This window comes from Leptinotarsa decemlineata, unplaced genomic scaffold, assembly GCF_025532065.1.
Source record: "Leptinotarsa decemlineata unplaced genomic scaffold, Ldec_3_MD MMD2_tig00026294_RagTag_RagTag, whole genome shotgun sequence".
NCBI lineage: Eukaryota > Metazoa > Arthropoda > Insecta > Coleoptera > Chrysomelidae > Leptinotarsa > Leptinotarsa decemlineata.
The window spans coordinates 9,290,638-9,317,035 of record NW_027412674.1 but is presented as its reverse complement, the minus strand read 5'-3'; the positions used below and the strand labels follow the sequence as shown (position 1 = coordinate 9,317,035).

Below are 26,398 nucleotides of genomic sequence, written 5' to 3'. Positions count from 1 at the left end.
CAAGATGGAGTAGTAGAAAGCCAAAAACTTTCTTTCCCAAAAATTAATCACTCCTCAAAATATAACCCCTTCAATTCATGAAATAAAAATTTTTAAATCTCTGCACATAAGCTAAGTCTAACCGAAAGTAACCTCCCAAGGCTCCACAGTGGCTTATGCTGACCTCCCTGCTCCCTGAGCCCAAAATGAACACATATAAGCGAACTCTCTCTACCTACCAGCCTATACTCACGAGACCCGTGTTCAACTCCGGAGTCAAAAAATGGCAGGTACTCAAGAGAAGCAAATTCTGCGGTACAGAATAGGCCACCACAGAGGACAAACTAGTACAATGAATGTGTCATTCAACACGAAATTACACAGATACCGTTGCTAGTTAGAAATAAATCGAAAATAAACATGATAACTAATTTATTGATTCACAGTGTCTTCTTTTAACTCATGTGATCTCAACAAATACTCAATAATTTAAATTAAAAGATACTCAAAATTATACAATTTGTAAGTACAACAGTGAAGTGCACCAGATAGTATACCTGATACAATAATACTATGAATTCTCTACAAACCTCACTAACAATTTTTCATCAAATATGTTTTTGAGATTTCACTAGAAACATTGATTACAAGTAATAGATCAAGAAAAAAGTGCTGTGATACTAGGCACTTTTCTGTGAGAAGAATTTATTAACTATTTCGTCATTTTGGAAAGATTACTACTACTTTGCGAAAAATATCCAATATTCACAATAATCAAAAGTAATATATAACTATTACACTTATGAATTGTTTGGAGAAGGGTCAACATTGGTTATTATTTTTGAGGCAAGTTGAATATTCAGATGGAACTAATTCCAAACAGCAGATAAAAAAATCAGATTTTCTAAAATATTCGTACAGCATCCTTAAGAAATATTCACAAAATTAATTCAACCCAATGTAAAGAAATGATTGAAGAATTAACTAAAAAATTATAAAATACCTAAATATATGTGATCACAATTTGCACAAACAAAATAGTAAAGGTATAAAAGCTCCTATTGCTATGAAAATTGGCAGCATGAGTGATGAATCATCTGCCGTGTACGGGTCTGGTTGTTTAGGGCCACTAGGCCTTCTGGATTTTGGAATGACTTCTGGTTCTTCTTTGATTGTCTCCTCGATGGGACTTGGTTCCATTGGAATTGGAGGCAATTTAGGAATGTCTTCAAGTTTACCTTTCATTACATACATTGCATTTATTTTTGGATTGTCCTTGTATCCTTTAATGAATTCTACTCGAATACGACCACCTCTGATCTCCGAGTCCTCTCCATTCACAATGAGCCGACCTGAAAACATCAAATCTCAGAATAATTTTCAATATATAAAATCTTTTGATTTCATATCCTGAAGATTGAGCCTATTGTAGAACAGAATTTGGCATTTTGGTTGCCCCCGCTGCTACATAGCTGTAGCTTATCACACTATTTGATCCTACTATTTTACTGAGAGCATTGAGAAACTATGACCACCATTGAAAACATCCTCAATGGAATAAGGTAAGTTTAGCCAGTAGACTTCAGTCTAGTGGACTTGGGCAAGGTAACCTCCTGCCGCAATCCATCAATAATCAACCTGTATATATTGGAAATAGCTTGCTTTGCACTTGATAGAAAGCACCAAGCCAATAAACATCCATATTCCACAATGAAAAAATAAGAAATCATCCCAAATCATACTTTTCAAATAACGAGCCAGAGAAGTGGTATTTCTTAAACTTTAACATTGGAGTATAACTTTCTTGTATTACAAAAAAAGTCAAACATATTATGAGTTTCATTTTTGTACACCAGTGAACAAGTCAAAGTTGCTCCCTATCCTTGTGATTCAATAACTACTTGCTCTTTTTATTTGCTTTCAGAATTGAATTACAATTCAATGCAAACAATACCAAAATCGCTAAGTACTCACCTTTTGATATTTTAAAGGGAATGTATTCGTCATGAGCTATGCCTCTTCCAACTTTCTCAAATATATCCAGATCTGCAACAATGGTATGATCACCATTCAATACCACGTCAAAAACCTTTTGATCAGGTGCATTGAAATATACTTCACAGAATTTGAGAACTAATACATAGTCTCCATCTGAATTAACAGGGATGTCATAACCAAAAGTGTTGGTATGGTATCTTTCAGTCTGATACAATAAGTAATCATTTTGTGCGACCCTCCCAATAAGCAAGCGCTTGCCATAATCAGAAGCAATACCAATACGTCCATGTAAAGGGTCTCGTTCATATCTTATTCCATAAACGTCTGTATGCGCCTCTCCACCACAGTTCACAGCATATACTAATTGTCCAGCAGATTCAACTTCAGTTATGAAAAGGCCAAACAAGCTTATCAAATACAGCACACATAGTTTCAAGAAATTTCTCAATATCATTTTAGAATTTCGTAAGATCAGGACCTTGCCACCAATTCGGTTGAATTCTTATCACCGAATCATTCAGAATAATTATGATTAGTTATAGAGATAAAAAATTGGATAACTGAACTCAAATTATCAAATAAAATACTTAGGTTATATCATTAAAGGCAATGACTTTAATCAAACCGTCAACACCGTCAATGTCAAGTCAACCGGTTATGTTGACGACGTCAGGAATGCCACTTGATATTTTATTTTGGTACTAGACTAGACCATAACAAATTTAGCGAAAGAGCCTTTTTTCTGAGAATAGTACAGCGAACGTGTCATGAGAAGCAGCACTAGTAGTAGGGACAAACATAAACTATTCACATGTAAAACAGTGTTATTTACGTAATATTAATTTATTATTTAAAAATATAAATCTGATATAAAAAATTATTTTGTGCTAATATAATGCCAACAAAGCATTGCTGTTTTGCGAATTGTACGTCGGATAATCGATATCCGGAAGAAAACGTGTTTTTTATACCATTTATAAAACCTCATATGAATGAGGTTAGATGTAAGAAATGGATACATGCTTCGAGGAAAGTGGATTTAGAAGTGCAAAAAATAAATAAATATTCATATGTATGCTCTAAACATGAAATGAATAGTAAATTTTTCATAGTTAATTACCATATTGATTAGAATGAGATATTACCTCCATCGTTCATTATATTATATTCATTTATTATATTTAATTAAATTTATTTCATTGCCTACCGTCTATATTTGATTTACATTTCACTCGGAAATAAATCTGGAATTCATAATTATTTTGAATTTCTTTTATTACAGTTTGAATCTACCGCTCTTCTTTTACTAGAGTCTGTATACTAACCTGATTATTAATTCACTTTTTTTCCAGTTACTTTTAAATGACGGCGTGCAAGCCAACGTTTTAATGTTACAACATTGTCATACTTCACAATTGCAAGTTTTAGTTTTGCTCCAGGAACATTTTCTTCTGTTAAAAACATTCTTTTTTAATTGTACTTTACCATATGTTTATATGAGAATTAGGAAGTGTTTTCGTACTTCAGGAAAAAGGTTCATTAGCGGTTAATTGGCCAGAAAACAAGGCTAATGCCGTTGACACCAAAGAAATCTGCGATTTCGTAACTTTTGAATATGTGCATGCTACATACTCAAAATGTATGCCTAAACTATCTTTAGTCAAGACTTGATTAACAAGTCAATGGAAGTCTGACACAATCTGTCAAACGAAAAAGAAACACTATCAAAATTTGTGAAATTATAAAACAACGATAAAAATAATTTTCTTTCCCAAAAGTTAATCACTCCTAAAAATATAACCCCTTCAATTCAAATTATAATAGTGGTCTGCTAAATTGAAATGTTCATCTATTTCGAACCTTCGAAAGACTTTCTTGCTTCCGTCAGAGGTTGAGTCTTGATTGAAGATCATCAGTGTTATTATTAGATTGACTGGTGCCTCAACTATACTTATTTCCTTTGGCGCATGTTTGGCAATACAATCGATCACCTGTTAAAAATTCCATTTTCAGTTAATTTAACAATAAACTTTGCACGGACTGGTTATTAGTCATATTAGGAAACGCTAAATCTTTAGACAATGGTTACATGAAGTTGAAGTTTATAAGAATAATCTGATTATGGAAACAAAAACAAGTGTGTTCTATCTTTATTTTTCGACTTATCCAAAGCCTTTGATATGGTGTGTCCCGAGTTTCTTAGCCGTAAACTTCAAGACATAGGTCTTCCGGGTAAAATTAGAAATTGGGTCTTATCTTTTGTGAGTGAGAGAAATATGATAGTCAAGTGTAACGGGACATCCTCTACGGCCAAAAACGTTGAACTTGGCGTACCTCAGGGCTCGGTACTAGGTCCACTACTGTTCCTCTTATTTATCAATGACCTACCCCAAAATATAGTAGATGCTCACCTAACAATGTTTGCTGATGATACTACCATAACTGTTTCTGGAAATAATGTTGAACAACTCATCAGCAAATCAGACATCATAATTGATATATTCAGTGCAAGGTGTCAAACAAACAAACTTATTTTAAACACGAACAAGTCTGTATCGTTGAAGTTTCACTTTAGTAGAGATAACCCAGTAAATCCTATCATAAATGATATCGAAAGCTCTTTTGAAGTGAAATTCTTAGGTACCTACCTAGACTCTCACTTAAACTGGGAAAAGCAAGTCGATCACACTTGCTCTAAAATGAATAAAGGTTACTACGCCCTTAAGCAACTGAAACCAAGTTTAGATGAATCCGGCCTGCTCAGCATCTACTATGCTATGGCCTACTCTCATATGAGCATGAACATACTTGTCTGGGGTATGGCTAAAGATTTCTCTCGAATATTTCTAGCCCAGAAAAGAATAGTAAGACTTATCTATAACATAAGCTACAGGGACAGCTGTCGACCTATCTTCATAGAGAAGAAAAGTCTTACAGCTCCTTCCATTTTCATCTTCAAATCCATAATGTTTGCCAGATTAAACCTACACCTATTCAGAGAAAACTCCTCCGAGCATTACTATAATACACGTAATGGTGACCTTCTTAGTATTCCCCAACATAAAATGACACTTTTTAAGAAGTCTCCTCAGTACAATGCCATTACTTGCTTCAACAAGTTACCAACTGAAGTTAAAGGAATTAGAAGCGACATAAAATTTCAGGCAATCATAAAAAACATGCAACCGGTGGATCTGCAACCGGCCCAAATAATCACAACAGAGTCCTATTGTAAGGAACTCTACGAAATGTACCGAAAATTCAGTCAACAGCAGCCGCCACTGGCACTACTTCACGACAACGCCCGTCCTCACGTTTCACAAATTACCATCCAAAAATAAACGAATTGAGCGTCGACGTTCTGCCTTACCCATCGTACCTCTCGACAACCGACCATTATTTTTAAAAGCACTTCGATAATTTTGTCACAGGTAGAACCCTCGCCAATTAGGGCCAGACAAAAAAAATCTTCGTCGACTTCACTGAATCCCGAATTAATCAACTTGTGTTGCATTGGCAAAAGTGCACTGATTCAAGTAACTCCTATTTAGATCAAATTGAATAAGTATTCACCGACATATTACAGTTTTAGAATCATAAAAACGGACAAATCTTTGGAAACAACTTAATATAATTCCAGTGGAATCAAAAATTGTGAAAATAAATTGGGTTGAATTTCAGTTTTTTTTGTCGTGCTTTGAAAATGTTACTTCAATTATTTCAACAAAAGAAAAAGGCAAATGGCAAATGAAAGGGATTTTCTAAATTAGCTGAACCAGTAGATAAATATTTCATGTTAGTAACTGATAGTCTATTCCTCAAAAAATCCAATCAATGTCGGGTAGTAGTACATACATACAAAAAAAATATTTTTGTATGATTGAACACTACATACTTAATTACTTTTTTACTTCCTCAAGTCCTGAATAGTAACTACATAATTCAGAAAGAATAGGCTCTACAGATTCCTTAATCTTGAGTGATGAATTCGATTAGGAATATTTTTAATAATTGGTCCTTAATATAATCGAATCGGCAAACTCGTCCGCCATCTTGAATTCTCCAATCAATAAATGAATATGCTATATTTGGCCCCAAAAATCACTACAAAGAAATTTCGCATGGATTCGTACCATGGTTCATGAATAACAAAACACGTTCTTTATCTTGTCTTTTTTCTTGTTGAAATGAAAATATATTTTGTCACATTCGAATATGAACATCTGCCGATTCCATGAATTTTTAAAATCTACTTGAAACTTAGTTCATCATTGCCCAAATGATCTGGGTTACTTCAATATTACACAAATGCAAAATTATCATTTGTACAATTTTCTCAGGTGCCCAACATGGTTTTCATAGACTGTTTTTTTTTTGAGCAGTTTATATGAATAGTTGTTATGTTGAGCAGTGTATACACGCTTTGGTTGAGATTGTAGTAGGGAGAAATGTCATTAGTGTCGAATACGTCATCATTATAAAAAATGAAACTCCTGGATACCGACATCAAAGGGACCGACGCTGAGTGAAACTACTGTATACAGAAATACTGTGCCTTTTAACTTGTGATTCCTGCTTCCAGTAATCGCATGGAATGCCCAAATGATGCGCGAGGCTCTAGAATGTCCTAATGATGCGCGAGGCTCTATATTCAGACGTTTTGCGCGGCGAGCGTGTGTAAGTTCCGCCTACTGAACTTTGATGTGATTTATTCATTTCTTTGGAGGTTGGTTACAGATTTGATTTTGTTTGTTCTGGATAATCAGACGGTTCATTCCTTCTACAATGACCTTCCCAGTAATGACAAGGAGCAAAGTACCGATCTATCGGTGTTCGTCCCGACCACATGAAATTAATTTCTGCTTTTCATATATAAGAAGTTACTTGCGACGAGTCTTCCAAATGTAAGACATTGTACAAATGCCTGATGGTTTTACTTCAGCTTTCTGGGTGGTATTAGCTGGGTTAGTTGTTGTTTTTCTGTTGCGTATCAGCCACACATACCTACAAAGTCGTAGGTTCACATGAGAGGCAAGGGTTTGGTGTTTTCACCTGAACTGGATACCTATACTAAAGAAGGAAATAAATACTAGGGAATAATTTATTGTACACTTATTAAGAACTACATAATTTGACGACTATAAGTTTGTAATACATTATAACAGTATCATTCAACAACATTAATACAAAGAAAAACTTTTAGGCCTTTATCATAACAACCACATATCATTGCTAACTCTCAACTCCACTATACTTACAATATTTTGCATTGATATTCTCGTTTATTATATAAAAATATTGTTCGCGATACTGAAGATGATCTTACAATCACAGTAAAAATGTCGCAAAAAAGTTGTATTGCAAAAAGTTACATATAGGGTGAGTAATCTATTTCGGATCAGACCAATCTTTAAATAAAATGAATAGTAACTATTGTTTGAGTGGAAAGTACCTAAAGAATTTTTCATAATAAAAAAAAGTTTTTTGCACATGATAAATAATGCTCTGCAATAGATATGTTCTTATCCGAAATAAGTGACACATTGGATGTGATAATCTGGAAAAACGTTAATATCATAAATTTTTCAAAACATTTTGAATATTAGATTATTCATTTCTGAGTTGGAAATGTTTGCATTAGGGAAGTGGAATTGATATTATCAGATAAGATCAGTGAACAACTAGTTGAAAATATATCTCCTAGTCCTCACAACCCCATAACACATTGTATAATATTTATCGAACAGGAATTACATAGATCACTTTGGTGAATGTGAAACATTAAGATTTTATTAATATTTGAATCAATCTTATAACTACTACAGAGATGTACAACAAGGTCAGCATTACAAAGAAAATAAGTGATAATCACAGATATAATGTAGTTATTGATACATCTATATTCGCAAAATGCCAGTTAACTAGCATTCCATTACGTTTTTGATATTTTTTATGTGTGCGTGACTTGACTTATCCTCAACAAGAATCACAAAGAAACGTTCATGGATGAATATTTCAGCTCTCAAAATTCAGCTTTTGATAAAGATTCAGAATCTCGATTGTACTTTTTAGATTATTAAATATGTAATAACTTGATAACAGCTTCCATAACATGATGTCCAGTCTTACAATAAATTGTTGTGAACACACATTCCAAAGTGAGCCTTCGAAGATGTGAGTGATCAACTACGTTCTTTTTAAGTTAGATATATCAGTTGCCATAAACATTTTAAATAAAAACATCAGAAGTTATTCAAAATAAACTTCCAATAAAATATTCTAGGAGTATATAGATTATATTGAATAGAATGCTACAAGTGATTAACTGAGAGTCAGTTACAATTACATTTTTGACAAAAAAGAATATTAGTGAACAAATTGTTTTTTTTAACTTCACTTTTACTAATGAAGCTTTCATTTGGTTTTCAAGTTATTTATTTGGTCGTTGTAATCATCAAAACTATTTGTCTGAAATTCATCAGAGGTAAACAGCAATCGTGAATGAAAGCAATATGAAAAATATGTTGGGAAAGAAAAGTTTTGCCTTTCTACTTCTCCATCTATATACAAAAAATGTGGGAATCTTCCAAAGAAAGAAAAAAGTAATCAATTTCAAAATTAACTCCATACACAGATCATGCAAAGAATTGACTATCAGACACAAACTGGAAGAAGAAAACCTCTTGAAACAACTACTGTCACACAAACATTAAATTACATGACAGAAAATTACTTTCCGAACAACTACTTTCATACGTGCATTGGATTATATAAGAAACACTTTTTCTTATTCAGCTTGTACCACAAACATTCGTTATGGAACGAATCAGATATCATTCACAGGATTGCTACACAATATAGTATATGAAAGAGGTAACATTTCACTTACATGGAACACTGTCATCCTCAATGGCGGACATCGATGTTTCGGAATAAAACACTTGTCTTTTTGCCTCTTCAGCACCAACCTGGATAGCATTGGTGTTGAAGAGGAAATATGGCAAGTGTCTCATTGCGAAACATCGGATGTCTACCATTAAGAATGAGTGTTTTGTGTAGGTGAAATTTCACCTCTTTCATATACGACATTGTGTAGCAATTCTGATTCAATTACATAACGAATGTTTAGAGTACAAACTGAATAGAAAAAATTGTTTTGTATAAATCAATGTTTATAAGAAAGTAGTTGTTCCGATAGGTTTTTTTTCCATTTCATGTCTGAAAGTTATTTCTTTGCATGGTTCTCACATCTATGTATAGGATTAATTTTGAAATTGATTGTTTTCATCCTTCCTTCGGAAGATTTCCACATTTTTTTTGTATGAAAATAGAGAAGCAGAAGGCCAAAACCTTTCATTCTCAAAAATTAATTGCTATCAATGATATACCATTTCGATTGAAAAATATGCTCTTCTGAGAGCCTTTTTGTCAAGTTAATTTTAGTTAAATTTCCCCCATATCAACTTGTGATCTGAAACAATGGAGTAAACCAGACAATTAAAACTTTTAACTTGGAAAAAAATACATACGAGTCATCAGAATAGCAATTACTTGAAAAGATGAAAAAAAAAAACAAATAAAGTAATATGATAATTTTGCAAATGTCTCTCCCTCTCTCTCTCTGACAATCATGGTAATAAAGTGGCTTGTAATAATCCATACTGAAAATATTCTTTCAAGTACAAGTACAAGTATATATGAAATAACAAAATCATCAAAATCAAATTTGAATGTTGGAAGAACTCGACTTACATCGTTACTCTTGTGTTGATCCAACTTGTAGCTTACTATAGAAAAATTTATCTTTCAGGATATTTACAAATTGCGATCAAGCTATTTTCCAACTTTCAACAGAGTCGGATACCACTCAAATACCGTCTTTGGCGAAACTCAAAAATCATACAGAAAGGATATCATACAAGATATCTCAAGTAACAAAAAATATTTACTAAGTTGTAATGCACTATCATTTTTTCACTGCTGTCAAGGAAATTTCATGATCAACGCGAAGAACTGATATGGAATGGTTAGAAATTTGACTTTTCTTTGAAAAATGAGTCACTCAAAAAAAATTTCAATAGGGGATGAACCAAAAAAGACATCATAATTGAAAATGAGCAAGTTTCAAGTATGTTTGGAGTACACAAATTATGAACGAGAAATAAAAGTAGAATTTCGAAGAGAACCAAGATATATTATGTTATATTTGTGATTTATAGATTTCAGGGCCGGCTTTTGAAGTGTGTCAATTCTGGCCAACTGATATAACGGGGCTTATTAAATTTTTCGGCACTCAGTCGTCAAAGTTTTGGCATCAGCCTATTATCAATCAGAGATAAGTGTATTTGGATAAAAATATCATACAAATAAGCAATACTATCACTTTTAGAATTGATAAACTGACAAAGCACCAATCTGCCTTCACCTGATATAAATGAAAGATATTTTTCAAAAACCTTCTTAACATAAATTTAAATGTAAATCATCTTTTTGAACGCTTATCTCAGATGACTATGATGTACTCTGCCTTGGGTTCTACATGCAACCGCGTTTGAATAGATAAGTTTCTTCGAAAATTAACCTCTTCAGTTCATCTTTTGGTAAATCGTCCAATTCTGTGTCGAATCTGAACGGTGTTTCCGCTACAGGCTGAAATGGAAATGGAATTCGAATTATTCTAAAAACATTTTTTTGTGAGATTTTCACTAAACAGTTTTACAATAATGCGTGTTTCGCTGTACAATAACTTCTTCAAGCGTGTCTATCTTAACAGTAAGTATAGAGGTTATTTAACAATTTCTATATGTCATTATTTATATTCATTTTCAATGAATTCTCATTTATTTCTGAATGAAACTGCAAGATCTGCAAATGAGATGTATTCACCCGCCAACCTATATTTTTAATATTATCAACCAAGAGCAAATAGAAAATGGGTGCCAAACCCGAACCTTGTGGAACACCAAAAATTTGGAACTGTTATTCATCACTACATACTGATTGAGATTTTGAAAATTATTAAGACCTCTTACTCTTGATTTATATAAAATATGTAGTAAAATTGTAAGCTTCACTGAATAAAATGCCTTTTTTATATCTGAAAATATTGCAACACCGTAATTACTTATATCCAAACATTTATATACAGTGCTTTCCTTTAATTCCTCCTCCCCTTTATTTTTTGAACTGGTCAACTCAAAAAATTGAATTTGGGATAATGAAATTAATGCATGAATACTTTATTTTGAAGGGAAATCGACAGATGAAACTTTTAAGATGGCGACTGGGCGCCATCTGGGAAAAAATTGAATGAAAAGGGCGGTCTTGTGACACATCACTTTGAAGCTCCTGACGAATACTTCACAACCGTAGAATATGAAGTCAATATCTTCAACTACTACAAAATGGCGTAACTTTTAATGTTCGAAATAGTTGCTATGAACTTCTTGAGATATGAACCGCCTATCCGATATATCACGTTGAACATTTTCGAACACAGTAACGTCAATATCTCTACAAATATTTATTATTCTCTATCGTATATCCAATATCCAAGAAGGTTCAGTTTCATATACCTTTTGCTTCAAATAGCCCCATAAAAAAAGTCCAAAGGTGTCAAATCTGGCGGGCAGGCTGGCCATTCTGTAGGAACTCGACGGACAATCCAATGACTAGGAAAAGTCCCAGATAGCACAGGACGTTTTAAAGACGTCCATTACATATCCATTTATTGTCTGAATGTCCAGGACCAAGTCTGGACGTTTTAAGTATGTCCAGTTTAGTAAATCATCGGGACGTCCAGAAATATATGTCCCCAAAACGTCCATTCTATATTATTTAGACACCGCCTACATTAGATATCTATAATAATTTAATACAGATTGAATTTTCATATTGATCATCTGCCATTCATTTAGAATAAGCAATTTGAATTATTTTCAGGTTCTGCTGAGAAGGCAAACATGGCCAAATCACGACAGGAAACGGAACTGTCGATTCAGGCATGGCTAAAAACGGCGAAGGAAAGGAAGGACGTGAAATCTACGAAAAAGTTTTAATATAATCATTTATTTTATGTTATTTTCAATGGATGTTTCAAATGAAAGATTTTGAAATATTCAATATTTCTTAATTTTCTCGAGGCAATCTGACCTAGTAAATGAAAAATAAATAATTTTTAGCCTACAGAAACGCATGACAGAAACAAATAGAACATCCTGTGAATATCTTTTTGAGCTTCTCAAATGGACGTCCTAAAGACATCCTGTAAATGTCCATTTGAAGACCTGTAATGTCCTATTATGGACGTCCTAAAGATATCCTGATCATCCGGATTGTAATCCGTTACAAAGACGTACATAAGATGTCCACGTCCGTAAAATGGACGTTTTGAGGATGTCCTGAATGTCCAAGCGGGACGTTTTAAAGACGTCCATAAGACGTATTTGTGCTATCTGGGGTAGTATCCAAATAGTTTCTTACTTGTCTGGAGTAATGTGGTGGTACTCCATCTTGTTGGAATACAATATCCATATCGAATTAATTAGAATTCTCTTCGAAGATTTCAGTGATGAGAGGGTCAACAGAAGTTTCCAGCATATTCAAATACAGTTCCCCTGTTAAATTTTGATCAATAAATAGAGATCCTACAATATGGTTTCCCAATATTCCTGCCCAAACGTTAATTTTTTCTGGATATTGAGTATGTGTTTCCCGGAAAATATAAGGGTTGGTGTCACTCCAATAACGGCAATTTTGTCTGTGAACATTGCCTTTAAAAAAAAAGTACATTCGTCACTAAAAAAAATATTGTGGAGATAAGTAGGATGCCTTGCAATGGTTTCCGTCATGATTTCGCAGAATTCTGTTCTTCGATCAGGGTCATCTTCAGTTAATTGGTGTACTATTTTAATTTTGTATGGATGATACCTATTCCTCTTCAAAAGTCTCGACACAGTAGAAGGAGACACCTCACAAACATTCGCGAGTAGACTGTTCAGGATTTACTACCATCTTACCAATTATTTGCACTTGCTGTTCTTCTGGAATGGACGGATTATCTGGGGGCTTTTTGTTATGTACACTACCGGTAGTTGTGAATTTGGATACAAGTTCCCTCAAATATTTTCTACAGATAGGACGATTCGGAAAACGTTCATTGAAAATGCTTTCAGTCTCATGAAAGTTACGCGCCGCACCGTAAATAAAAATCGCTTCATTTTTTTTTTCCAATGGACGAGAATTGACCATTTTAGAGATTGTAGACGTGGTACCTTTCTACTAATAAAACCGAAAACTAAATGAGAATATTCTAACTGAACAATGATGTTCACTGTCGCACTGACATTTTTTGTCGTTTTTATCAACAAAAATAACTTAACAAACCTTATCGGGTTGTTGGAATTGCTATATGGCAGATAAAAGGAAATATTTCTAGAAATATCGATATTAATGTGTTTGGCTTCAGGAAATTATTAAATGTTCCGTCACTCTGTAGTAGGTGAAGATATTGACTTCATATTCTAGGATTGTGAAGTATTCATCAGGAGCTTCAAAATGATGTGTCACAAGACCCCCCTTCCATTTCCATTCAGTCGAGGAATCAGAGAGTTTTCGAGTCAGCAGAAACTCATAACCCATTAGTCAGAGAAGCTGTAGATTACACTATAGACGACCCCACTCGATTCAGAAGGCCCCGTCGCTCGGTTGAGTGAAGGCCCCACGACGTCTGTTAAAATGAACAGTTTGTTCATCAAATACCCCAGTCAGGAAGGGGTACACAAGGCCAGAACGACATAGATGTCATTGACCTTTATGCCGTCACCAAAACACTCTACGTCATGAACCACTCGTCCTCCTGACGAAAGACAGTTGAAAGGATAAGGGAAAAGTTTCCAACCTGAAAAAGATAAAGATGACTATCGGCCCCCTTCCATTCATTTTTTTTCCCGGATGGCGCCCAGTCAATTTCAGTCAATTCATCTGTCAATTTCACTTCAAAATAAAGTATTCATGCAGTAAAAATCATTATCCCAAATTTCAATTTTTGAGTTGACCCGTTCAAAAAATAAAAGGAAGGGGGACATTAAAGAAATGCACTATATATTGTAATACTCGGCTGACTTAATTTAAGTGGCTATAAAAGTCGATGAAAAACCTAGAGGTCTGTATATAAAACAATAAAGTTGATGATGAAATCTAATGAAAGAAACTTAGCATCAAAATTGGTTTATATCAGATTATAAACAACTTCAGAATTTTGTTATAGAAGTATATGAGGTCAACTGCTTTGAAAGACGTCAACAGAGACAAACTTGTTAAATAAGCTGGCTCAGTACTAAATTATGAAAATTAACTATCGTAGAAATATTTTTGCCTTTACTTTATGAATGTTCCATTTTATCCTATGGATTAATGTAGATACAAAGTCTTTTCGTTACCTCATCAGCTGGATCATAATACTGTTCAAGATATGGATGCGCCAAAGCATCCTCAACTCCTATCCTCTTGTGTGGATTGAAAGTCAACATTTTATCTAATAAATCTAAAGCCTTCGGATCGGCGTTTGGATATAACTTAGCCCAGGGAACTTTCGGTTTGAAAGGAAGCGACTGCAGGTAACTTCTTGCCTGAAAAACGGAAAAAACAAAATTGTGAGACTTGTCAAGTTATCGTTGAGGTCTTGCAATTAATTGTCTTTATCAGGGGCAGAAGGGCTGACGAAAAACTTTATTTTTATTGAGTTTGTAGAAAGTGATAAGTGTTGCAGAAAGTGATATAAAGGTTGGGTGAAAAGTTCGTAGGCTAACATAGAGGGCGGTACAACAATTATAGCGGTCATACAATTTTTCGATATCATTTTCATAGTACAATTTGTCTTTAACCTCAAAGCAGCCCTCAGTTTTGACAATTACCTCTTTTTTAGCGCTAAACTTCTTACCAGCGAGCATTCTCTTGAGGTCTAAGAATAGGAAAAAGTCATTGAGGGCCAGATCTGGAGAATATGGTGGATACGGAGGCAATTTAAACATTCACGCATTTTTGCCATCGTTTTCATTTATTTGTGACACAGTACATTATCTTGAAGAAACGGCAACCTTTTTTTCTTCAAACGGGGCCGTTTTTTCGCGATTTTGTTCTTCAAACGCTCCAATAACGCTATATCATAGTAGCTGTTGACTATTTTTCCTTTTCAAGATAGGCGATGAATGTTATACTATGCATATCCCAAGATACTAATACCATAACCTTGCCAGCTGACTATTTCTTTGGAGTCGGTTTACCACGTGCAATCCTCTCAGATGACGATCATTTTGATTCTGGTGTGAAAAGGGGGAACCTTGTTTCATCCATTGTCACATATCGACGCATAAATTCAGGTTTTCTATGGTTGAACAGCTTCACATCAAACAGAGCTTTAGCATACCCAAATATTCATGTACGACATGCCCAACACGTTTGTTTGATATCTTCAGAACCTCAGCTATCTCGATGGCGGGTTGGCTGTCCTTGTTCATCTTTCACTGCCTGAACCACTGTGCATGCTGTTTTTGGCGAGTGAATTGGCTTGGGATGTGGGGGTTGAGCAAGCCGGCCATCGGATGCCTGCTTCCACGTAGCCCCGATGGATACGGGAAAGACAGAATTACTTGTGGTTCTGTTATTCCTTAACTTGATCCTAAGGTGTGTGTATCCGTGCCGAGAGGATGGACGACACTGAGTCTATCAGCTGCCTCTACGGAACCTTCGAGATACCGGGCGTCCTCTCGTCGTAGCATCGCCTTGTCACGGTAATGTGGGGCTCTGCCGTGATTGACCTTCTTTCCGTAGTTACTCGTGGGACTTTTATAGACAGAGTAAACTTAAAAATTATTTCTGACGCTGAGTCTACAGAGGAGATGGATGTCGAGCTTAAGACTCCAACTAACCTCTTTGTAAACTTACATCAGGAGCGAAAGCTTCTCAACTCTCCAACTCCTGATCCAATAACTGAACCTAAAAAAACAAAAGGTTTGGTGGTGCGGCTAGGAAACGACTGAATCGTCTCCTCAAGAGCGGGGTACCTTATGAAACCGCCTTGCACCAAATTCTTGAGCGGCGTTCGCACAATCTGTCTCAGGTGGGTGAACAAACCCCCCATGAACAGGTTAGCAAACGTTTGCGTCAGGTATAGCTGACGTGCAAAAAACCTCATATGGAAAGGTTGTCGCGGGTATCAAGGTGGGAATCTTGCACCTTGACTATCCGACTACCTCATTAACGATGAAATAGCAGAGCATATACTTTGTGCCTGCCCCGCTGGGGACCGAATCAGGTTTTTAGAGTTCGGCAGAGCCGTACTCTTATCATCTGACCTGAAAGAACACTCACCATACAAACTAATCGGCTTCGTTGAGACGCTGGGTTTATTTGGTCGATTGTGAATAGGTGTGAGTCACAATGAACCCTATTGCAAAATGAAATATCCAAAAATTGTTGATAAACATTTTTTTCAATTGATATTTGGCTGTTTGTTTTCACGTTAAACAATGTCAGTTATTAACATAGGATATGATTTTTTTACGTAATTTGTTTATTTAATTGTTTTAAACAAATAGAGAAATTCAATATTTTTGAAAGCTTTTTTCTATCTTTTTGTCTAGATATAATTATGATAAAAAATGTATTTCTTAATTTTAATTTTTAATTGTTTAAAATCGATTTTTTTATATTTCGATTGTTTAAATAATTGGTAAAGAAATAATTTTGCTTTTGAAAATCATAATTTACACTTTTAAATAGTTTGGCAAATTTTTTTTATTATTTATTATTATTTAATTGTTTATTAGTTTAACAATTTGTTATAAACAAATATTGACCAACGTTATATTTTTTTTCTGAAGCAGAAAAAAATTATAAAAACAGCTATATATAAAAACGGTGCCATACATTTTTTATTTATTATAATACTTTCTAATATCTATTATAATGAATAAAAAAAAATTTTTATGGCACTTTTTTATATCTAGCCATTTTTATAATTTTTTCTGATTCAGAAAAAAAAATTTATTGTTAAACTAATAAATAATTAAATAATACATGAAAAAAAAATTTATTTGCCAAACTATTTAAAAGTGTAAATTATGATTTTTAAAAGCAAAATTATTTCTCAACCAATTATTTAAATAATCAAAATATAAAAAAATCGATTTCAAACAATCAAAAATTAAAATTAGGAAAAATTTTTTTAATCATTTGCCATACACCTATCTTTCGAAGGGTTAACTAAAGGTTAACTAAAAAACATGGATTCAATACTGTTAGCGCCATCTATGTGTTCGCCTACGAATTTTTCAGCCCACCTAGTACAGCTGTCGGACTGAGTCATGGCGACTAAGAAGCACCTCCCTCAAGATGTGCAGTATTTGTGTAGAAATCTGTTATCAGTCTGTTAGATTATTCGAGCCGTAAACATTCAAATTCAGGACCGTATTCAGTTAGCGATGGAGCTAAAGAGTAAATTGCATGAACATATGCAATTTTACGACACAAACTTTACGCAGATACGATTTCCTTTCTTCAACAACTCAAAATGAATAATAAACATCTGCCTGGTAAACAAACCATTATTTTTATATTTAACTCACCTTCTCATTGATTATGCAGTCTAAATCTTCTTGAGATGGGGATCCTAGTACGCCCAAGATGTGATTAAGTTGATCTAAGTAGTGTTTTCCGGAAAGATAGGTCTGTTAGCTAACATTTCTGCTAAAATGCATCCCACCGACCATATGTCTATCGATTTGGTGTAACCCTGTTGGAAAAAACAGGTTTGAGTGAATAAAATAGAAAGGAAATTATACGCAATTCAGTTGGCGAGTTCAATTCAGAATATTAAAAATGTACGGATTAGTCACGCCACCTCCCAAGGGCGGATGTGATTATTCATCGGGATTTTTTTCTGGAAGGGATTTTATACAGGATACAGGAGAGAAATCAATATAATTTGCAGACTTATGATTCGACTCGCCAGTGCAGTACACTTAAACAATACCATTCAAGTAAATTAGAGAACTTATGCTGATTTTTACTTTGATCCAAAGCAACGAAATGGAATTACCACGAAAACAATAATGATACTTGGTAGATTTTTTTTTCAAAATTTTGAATTTTTGCCCCTTTTCAGCTTATTACTATATGATGTTGAGCGATTTTCGACCAATATTTCTCTAAGAATTCAAATCGAACCAAAACTTTGCCGAAACATCCCGAAAAATTATTCAGACATTTAGCACTTGCACCGTTGATGAATGGTTCGACGTTGTTTTGCGAAATTCCTTTCGGAGATACTAGCCCCAAAAAATTATTCAGGCATTTGGCACTGACATTGTTAATGAACGGTTCGACATTGTTTTGCGAAATTTGTGCAACCAAAACGATACTTCTTTTGGATCGAATCGTCACGTATGATGAAAAGTGAGTCTCCTACGACAACAGGAGATGTGCAGGATAGTGGTTGCCACCCAGGCTCTTCCAAAAGGAAAAACCCCACCACAAAAGACCATGAATACTGCATGGTGATCAGAGGCTGGTGTGGTTCACTATAACTTTCTGTAAGTGGGCCAAACCATCACAAAAGAGTCCTATTGTGAGGAAATCAACGAAATGTTTCGTCACTGGTCAACAGAAGAGATGCGATCATGCTCTATTTTTATGCCCGTCCGCATTTTCTATAAATCACCGTTAAAAAATTAAACGAATTGAACGTGTAAGTTCTTTCTCACCCACCATATTCCCAGACCTCTCGCCAACCGACTCCCATCTTTTCAAGCACTTCTCACCGGTAGAATTTTTGCCAATCAGGACCAGGCAAAAACGCCCTTCGTCGACTTCATCGAATCCTGAGCACACAATTTCAATGCTGACGAAATTAATCGACTTGTGTTACGTTGTCAAAAGTGTAGTGATTCAAATGACGCTCATTTCGATTAAATTAAATACGCATTCACTGATATATTACAGTTCAAAGGAGACTCATAAAAACGGACAAAACTTTTGATACAACCTAATACTTTTTCCTCTTTCTTGTGTATAAAACAGGCTTCTGCACTGGTATATTTATAATATCTTACAAAAGTCTAGTCCTGCCTTAAAAAAAGATTTTTCAGGAATGATCTCATTACCATATAGATTGGATATTCGAACGGAATTTGTATCAACATCCCTTTCCTTTGTTGGCCCCATTAAGCGTTAATCTGAAGCAGATGTGCAAATCGGTATTCTGAGCTGTAGGTGATGTTGTGGATTCTAGGCGAATAAAATGCTTTTATCGACAGTGAGCTATAGTGAGTGGCATTTTCTATGGTAGACCAATGGAAAACGCTCGTGATGAAGCTCAACTCCACATTTCATCAACCATTTACAAGATATTAAAACGTTGACACTTCAAAATTGTTGAAGATTGAGAGTCGTGACACGACTCACATACACCTGATTTAAACACAGGTCAACAGTGTTTTTGTCACATGAACTTTGTGCTGTGTTTTGTTTATGTTGGCCTACCTCCATTATAAATATATAATAATTTTGTTTCAATCACATCCAGTTTTTTTGTGACAGCTATACAGGGCTTTTCATGATGAGCGTTAATTAGCCGTTTCTGACAAACTATTCAACGGATTAACCTGAAAATTCCACAGTATGCATAAGTCAATATGACCTACACGCCTAAAATATTTTAGACGAAGCGGCGTTGTCGCTTCTACTTTTAAGTAGCGGCTTCTTTGATTTTTCAAATGGAACACCCCGTATATAATATCATATTATGATTCATTATCACTTTGTCAACAAATTCATATACTATTTCCCTATACCTATCTATTACCGTTTAGAAGATATAAATTGATTTCGATATTTTTTTACTAAACATGAACTTTTATAAATGCTGATAATCTTGAACTCTCTTGCACTAAAACGATCAAATTTGACATGGAGTGGAGTGATACTATGAGGATCTTCACTCCGAGTCATATTTTCATTTGCCTCATACAGGGTCTTCAAAAAATGCAGATACTTTGATCTCATGAAAAAATGAGTGGAACCCAATTTTTTCAAATGGAACACCCTGTATATTTCAACGTTTTTGAGCTCTATATACAATTTTAGATCAACTTCGTTCAGATGATACTATTTCTATTTTGAACCGTTGGGTGTTCCATTTGAAAAAATTGAGTTCCTCTCATTTTTTCAAATGGAACACCCTGTATATTTCAACATTTTTGAGCTCTATATACAATTTTAGATCAACTTCGTTCAGATGATACTATTTCTATTTTGAACCGTTTTCGAGATCAACTGTTTCAAACGGAAATTGACATGGTTTCCTTGTTCATCACTCATTTTTGTAAAACAGATTTCGTTTGATGTTTCTCAATTAGTCACAGATAATTCAATGAAAAGATAATTATTAAAATACTCAACCATCGAATGAAACTTCTCTTCAAACAATAGTTTCATTAACGCTGAAACACGAACTGAAAATAATAAACCCATAATAGAAATAATCTAATGGATTGCCATCTGGTGTTCTAGGAGGCCAACGAAAAGGTCCATTATTACCAATCCATTTGTCTTCGAAGATTTCGGTTAAAGCTTCGCTGACTGAATGAGAATTATGGGGTGGAGCACCATCCATTTGGTACCCTACACGTTCTCTTCCTGGTCTATTATTCAAAATCATTTGAATTCCATTCCTCAGTAAATCTTCATATTTTGATGCATTCAAATTATCATCATAAAACTCGATATGAAAAATTGACTCATTCTTTATGGCACAAAATACATTGAATTGCCATCTTTCTTGAAAACCCCTTTGGCGGACAACATGGGGATTTTCTGGCGCCCAATAATGACTGTTGTGTCGTCAAGGAAATGTTCATCCTCTTGAGTCTTGACAAGTAACCATTCAAAGGATTCCACTCTACGAGGTAAATCAGTCTCTTTCAAATGATGGACACAGTAGAACTTATAGGGATGCTATTTATGCTTATTAAGAATTCGACAAATTGTCACGTAGGGTATACCTACATCCCTTTCAGCCTCGTGCAGAGAAGCATTTGGAAATGCATGAAAGTATTCCAAAACTGTTATACCATTGTCATCATCATCCACTTTAGTCTTCTTACGAATGATTTTTGGACGGAAGGTTCCATTCAACCTACAGTTTTTTAGTAGTCGATTTATCACATTATTATTCGGCTTAGGAAGTTGTGGATATCTCGGCATGTTCTACTTGCAATTTTATTGCACTCACCATAAATTATTATTAAATTTAAGAAATCTTCATTACTGTAACCTAATCTTGACATTATTCTATTATAATTGGTAGCTATCACAATCAGTCAAAATCACCAACGAAAGTCTGACGATGAATAATTGGTTTATTTATTTTTCCAAAGCACACTATTAAAAAATATTAATGTGTACTGTTGTACGTTAGAGACCAATACCTCAATGTATACAAATTGTAAATTTTTTTTAAGGTAGGTACACACCAATTTCGAATTGACTGATCTGAGACAGTCAAAAAACTGGATCAAAAAGGAATATTACTAAGTATAAAAAAAATGTTGAATATCCAAAATAAGTGATGAATTCAAAAAAACGAGCAAGAAAACCACGTCAGTTTCCATTTGAAACAGTTTATCTCGAAAACGGTTCAAAATAGAATTAGTATTATCTGAAAAAAGTTAATCTAAAATTGGATGTAGAGCTCAAAAATGTTGAAATATACAGGGTTTTCCATTTGAAAAAATTGAGTTCCACTCATTTTTTCATGAGACCAAAGTATCTGCATTTTTTGAAGACCCTGTATGAGGCAAATGAAAATATGACTCGGAGTGAAGATCCTCATAGTATCACTCCACTCCATTTCAAATTTGATCGTTTTAGTGCAAGAGAGTTCAAGATTATCAGCATTTATAAAAGTTCATGTTTGGTAAAAAAAATATCGAAATTAATTTATATCTTCTAAACGGTAATAGATAGGTATAGGGAAATAGTATATGAATTTGTTGACAAAGTGATAATGAATCATAATATGATATTATACACGGGGTGTTCCATTTGAAAAATCAAAGAAGCCGCTACTTTATAGTAGAAGCGACAACGCCGATTCGTCTGAAATATTTTAGGCGTGTAGGTCATATTGATTTATGCATACTGTGAAATTTTCAGGTTGATCCGTTAAATGATTTGTCAGAAACGGCTAATTAACGCTCATCATGAAAAGCCCTGTATATTCATTTCTGACTTAATAATATACGTCATTTAAGAGGTTGTATAGCTATTGCATCAGCTAACATATATTTTATTTTCGTTAGGTACATCGCAAATATGCAACGAAAGTGTTTTACTAACCCTGACAGTTTTGCTATGTGTGTGAAGAATCAGCTTTTACATTCTAGCGTCGGAATTTTACCCTATCAATTGAACAGTGCTTTTAACAATATTTTGGATTTACTGTACAGCATCAAGACAAATTCTGGGTCCCAGATAAATGTTGTGTAACGTGTGTGAGACTCCTATTAGGTTGGGCTTTTATTTGAGTCAAACAAAAATAAAAGGCATTACAACGAGGTCCAAACATACTATCCAGTATCCAAACTTGTCTTCGGCCAACAGACCCATCCTACATAGTGCCGAACTGCTTCTGCAAAAGCCTCCAAATCGATCAGAAAGTCGGGAGTCAAGTCCGACAGAACTTGTTATTTTTATTTGATTTGGACTACATGTTGATTACACAAACTTTTGCTGTTTTATTTGCGAATGGGACAATAATGGGACATTTACTTAATAGAGAAGCGTTATCAATGGAAATGGAGCCCAGAAATGCTAGCAGATTATTGTTGGAAACTCATAAATATTCATTGTACAGTAAGTAATAATTTCTCTGATTTGTAATTGATTTTTGTAATTTTCACCAACATATATGTTTTGGTTAGTGACCCTAGTAGATTCAAAGTTTGATACAAGTTTTCATGTGACAAAAAACAGTTTAAATTTTGTTGACCAGTGTAACTGAAAGATAGTAAAAGGTGGACTGTTAAAAATAAGTCGAATGTTCAAATTTCGCGGGCGTACATTCGATTAGAGATTATTTTATGTTGGTACACTCGTCTCTGGAATATGTTCACAGTTTCAGCTATTTAGCATGTTCAGTTTGTTGGTGAGAAGCATAAAAGTGAGAAGTCTTTTGCATTTTCGTCGATTTTCTGCTATCAAAAAAATTAATCAAAGAATTTGCATAACATTTTATATAAAAAACGGAATGAAGTGCTCAAAACACTCGAAATGTTGACAGTGGCATACGGTGATTGTACTCCGAGTTAGAAACATGTTTGCAAGTGTCACAAGTTTTTCACAGAAGATCGAGAAGATGTAAATGACGACACTTGCCCTAGACGACCCAGCACATCAACAAACCGATGAAAATGTTGAGGAAGTGAAGAAAATTGTTATGGAGAATCGCCGAATCACGACTAGAGACGTTGCTGAGAATGTCGGCATATCGGTAGCAATCTGGCAATTTTGATAGTTTGTTGCAAATATTACTGATGTGGGTGGTCCAGGCAAGAGACGAGTCAAGATGAACTCCCAAAAATTTTATACTTTCTGATGTAGAAATGCCATCAGTGCGATAGTTTGAAAATCCACAAATTTCTGTTTTTGTTTCATTCATATACAGTTCATTAGAGTCAAACCACTGTTTAGCAGAGGCCCAAATATGTGTCGATATGTTATCAACATCACGGGTTCTATCTATATGTACAGAAAATGAAGTGTCGTCAGCGTATAATATTGTCAGTAATTCCAGTTTGAGATGCATATATGAAGGTAAATCATTAGCATAAATTAGGAACAGGAAATGCCCCAGTATGGATCCTTGTGGAACTCTCCTTTTGATAATACGTTCTTGACTTATCATATTGTTATTGTAAACTCTTTGTGTTCTGTAAGCTAAATGTGATTCAATTATTTGATATGGAATTCCTCTTATGCCATACCATTCTAATTTCTCCAACAGTTTATCATGACTGACACAATCGAAAGCCTTCGACAGATCTGTGAAGATAGTTAAATAGGATTGTTTATTTTCAAAAGCTTCAATAATGTTATTAGCTAATTTGTTTATAGTGTATATGGCACTTTTACCTTCCCTAAACCCAAACTGATGATTATGTAAGAAATTATTGCTTTCCATGTAGTTACTGAACTGTATTAAAATAGCTTTTTCTATTACTTTGGATAGGGTGGGCAATATGTGAATTTGTCTGTAATTCTCAGGTAATTTTTCATCTCCCTTCTTGAATATAGCTAGAACTTTGGCTGGTTTGAACTTGAAAGATTTATCTCGGCCCCAAAATGAAATTAAATCGTGAAATTTTCGTGCGATCATTTTTTATACAACTTTCGACGTGAATTAACTCAGCAACAGTGCATGGATGAACTTAGTTCAATTTTTGACGATGAAACTCCATCAAGGACCAGTGTTTAACGGTGGTATGGTGAATTCAATCGTGGTCGTAGTTCACGACGAATTTCGTAAAGGTCGTCCAAAATCAGTTTTTGTTTCGAAAACCATTGATGCTGTGCGCGAACTGATATTGCAAGATCGTCATGTGACCTACCGTGAGATTGCGACAACCTTAGGCATTTGTGGGACCAGCATGCATTCAATATTGCATAAACATTTGACTGTCAACAAAAGTTGTTCGCGTTGGATCCCACACAATTTGTTAATCGCTCAAAAAAAAGCTCGTGTCGATTGTTCGAAGGAAATGCTCAAAAAATACGATAGCGGTGCTTCGAAACACGTCTATGACATCGTGACAGGTGATGAATCGTGGATTTACGCATATGAGCCCGAAAGTAAACAGCAGTCGATTGTGTGGGTGTTTCAAGAGGAGCCAAATCCAACAAAAGTTGTTCGCGCACTTCCAAGCAAATGGTTGACTGTTTTTTCGAAAAAACTGGACATGTCGCAACAGTACCACTAGAATAACGCAGAACAGTCAATTCTGAGCGGTACACAACCATTTGTTTGCCAGTTATCTTCCAAGAAATAAGGAAAACCAACCGCCGAAGACGGATCACTCTTCACCACAATGCGAGCTCTCACACATTAGCTCAAACAACTGTATTTTTGAGCACCCAAAACATCGATTTGATGAGTCATTCGCCATATAGTCCCGATTTGTCACCGAATGACTTCTTTTTATTCCCACACGTAAGAAACAAACTGAGAGGTCAACATTTTTCGACACCTGAAGAAGCAGTTGCTGCATTCAGAATGCATGTTTTGGAGATACCTCAATCAGAGTGGCAAAAGTGCTTCGACAATTGGTTCAAACGCATGCAAAAGTGTATAGATCTTCATGGGGAATATTTTGAAAAACAATAAAGTGATTTTCGATTAATTAAAATTAAAAATATGTAATGAAAATACATAAACATGGGGGATCTTTCATTTCATTGAATAAAATAAAAATAAAATCAGTTTCTTAGGTTCTAAATCAGTTTCTAAGTTTCTGTATATTCAACAGAAAAACATTGTTTCAGACTACTCCCTATATTTTTTGTTTGTGTTTTGATTTCTGACAAGGACAATCATAAAAAAAATTGTGGCCACGGAAGACGTACCTTTGAATTGAGCATTATTTCTGGCGCCCTGTACCATCGTGTTGCGACATACTCTGTAAGGAATCCTGTGTGATCGTGGTCGGGATCTGCAACTCGTGCTAAACCAAAATCACAAATCTACAAAAAACACCAGAAATCATGAAACAACAGTCAGTGTTGAACAAAAAGAAGAAAACTTACTTTGAGGTCACACGTGGTGTTCAGAAGTAGGTTGCTAGGTTTTAAGTCTCTATGAAGTACATTTGCCGAATGTATGTATTTTAATCCTCGGAGGATTTGGTAAAGGAAGTAACATATGTGGTCGTTACTCAGCCTCTGAAACAAAAAAAAAACACTTTAAAAGATGATGACGATGCCAACAACATAGTAAATACTAGATTGTTTCAAAAGTTTTGTCCATTTATATGAGTCTACTTTAAACTGTAACTGTATCGAAAAATATATAAAAACCCGCACAAATTCAGAAAATGTCAGTGTGAAAAAACTGCCAACTAAAAGTAATGGGCACAACACAACAAAGTTTTTGTTTCGGGGTTGAAATTAGATGATTTTAATGTATTTCCAAATGTTAAAACCGAAAGTGACCATAAAAATTATATATTAGCTCTTGTTTTCAAGATATAGTATCATTATATTATATATATGTACATTGAGTTTTCAACAAATAAAATATTTCATCACCAACAGTTGGTACACATGTTTGTTTACATAACACCCCTCTCATCAGCTGTTCTTAAGTAGT

General features: G+C 34.6%; 2 protein-coding genes across 2 annotated transcripts in view; both read right to left on the bottom strand.

Moving 5' to 3' along the window:
* Positions 1-396: 396 nt before the first annotated feature.
* On the bottom strand, positions 397-2,622 carry LOC111511745 (malectin). The gene is made up of 2 exons (XM_023167777.2): positions 1,954-2,622; positions 397-1,331 (listed from the first exon to the last, which is right to left on the bottom strand). The coding sequence occupies exons 1-2, from the start codon at positions 2,429-2,431 to the stop codon at positions 997-999; spliced, it is 813 nt and encodes a 270-aa protein (XP_023023545.1). The 5' UTR covers positions 2,432-2,622; the 3' UTR covers positions 397-996.
* A 4,442-nt stretch (positions 2,623-7,064) lies between these two features.
* Positions 7,065-26,398, bottom strand: part of rl (Mitogen-activated protein kinase rl) — a 132,551-nt gene continuing 113,217 nt past the window's right edge. The window contains 6 exon segments of the mRNA XM_074180317.1: positions 7,065-10,626; positions 14,418-14,606; positions 17,604-17,692; positions 17,695-17,770; positions 25,657-25,773; positions 25,837-25,971. Of these exon segments, the coding sequence (XP_074036418.1) occupies positions 10,513-10,626; positions 14,418-14,606; positions 17,604-17,692; positions 17,695-17,770; positions 25,657-25,773; positions 25,837-25,971 (720 nt within the window). The 3' untranslated portion in view covers positions 7,065-10,512.

Coding starts and splice junctions, on each gene's coding strand:
- LOC111511745 (XM_023167777.2), bottom strand. CDS start 2,431: ATGATATTGAGAAATTTCTTGAAACTATGTGTGCTGTATTTGATAAGC. Junction 1,332..1,953: donor TCCCTTTAAAATATCAAAAG/GTGAGTACTTAG, acceptor TGATGTTTTCAG/GTCGGCTCATTGTGAATGGA.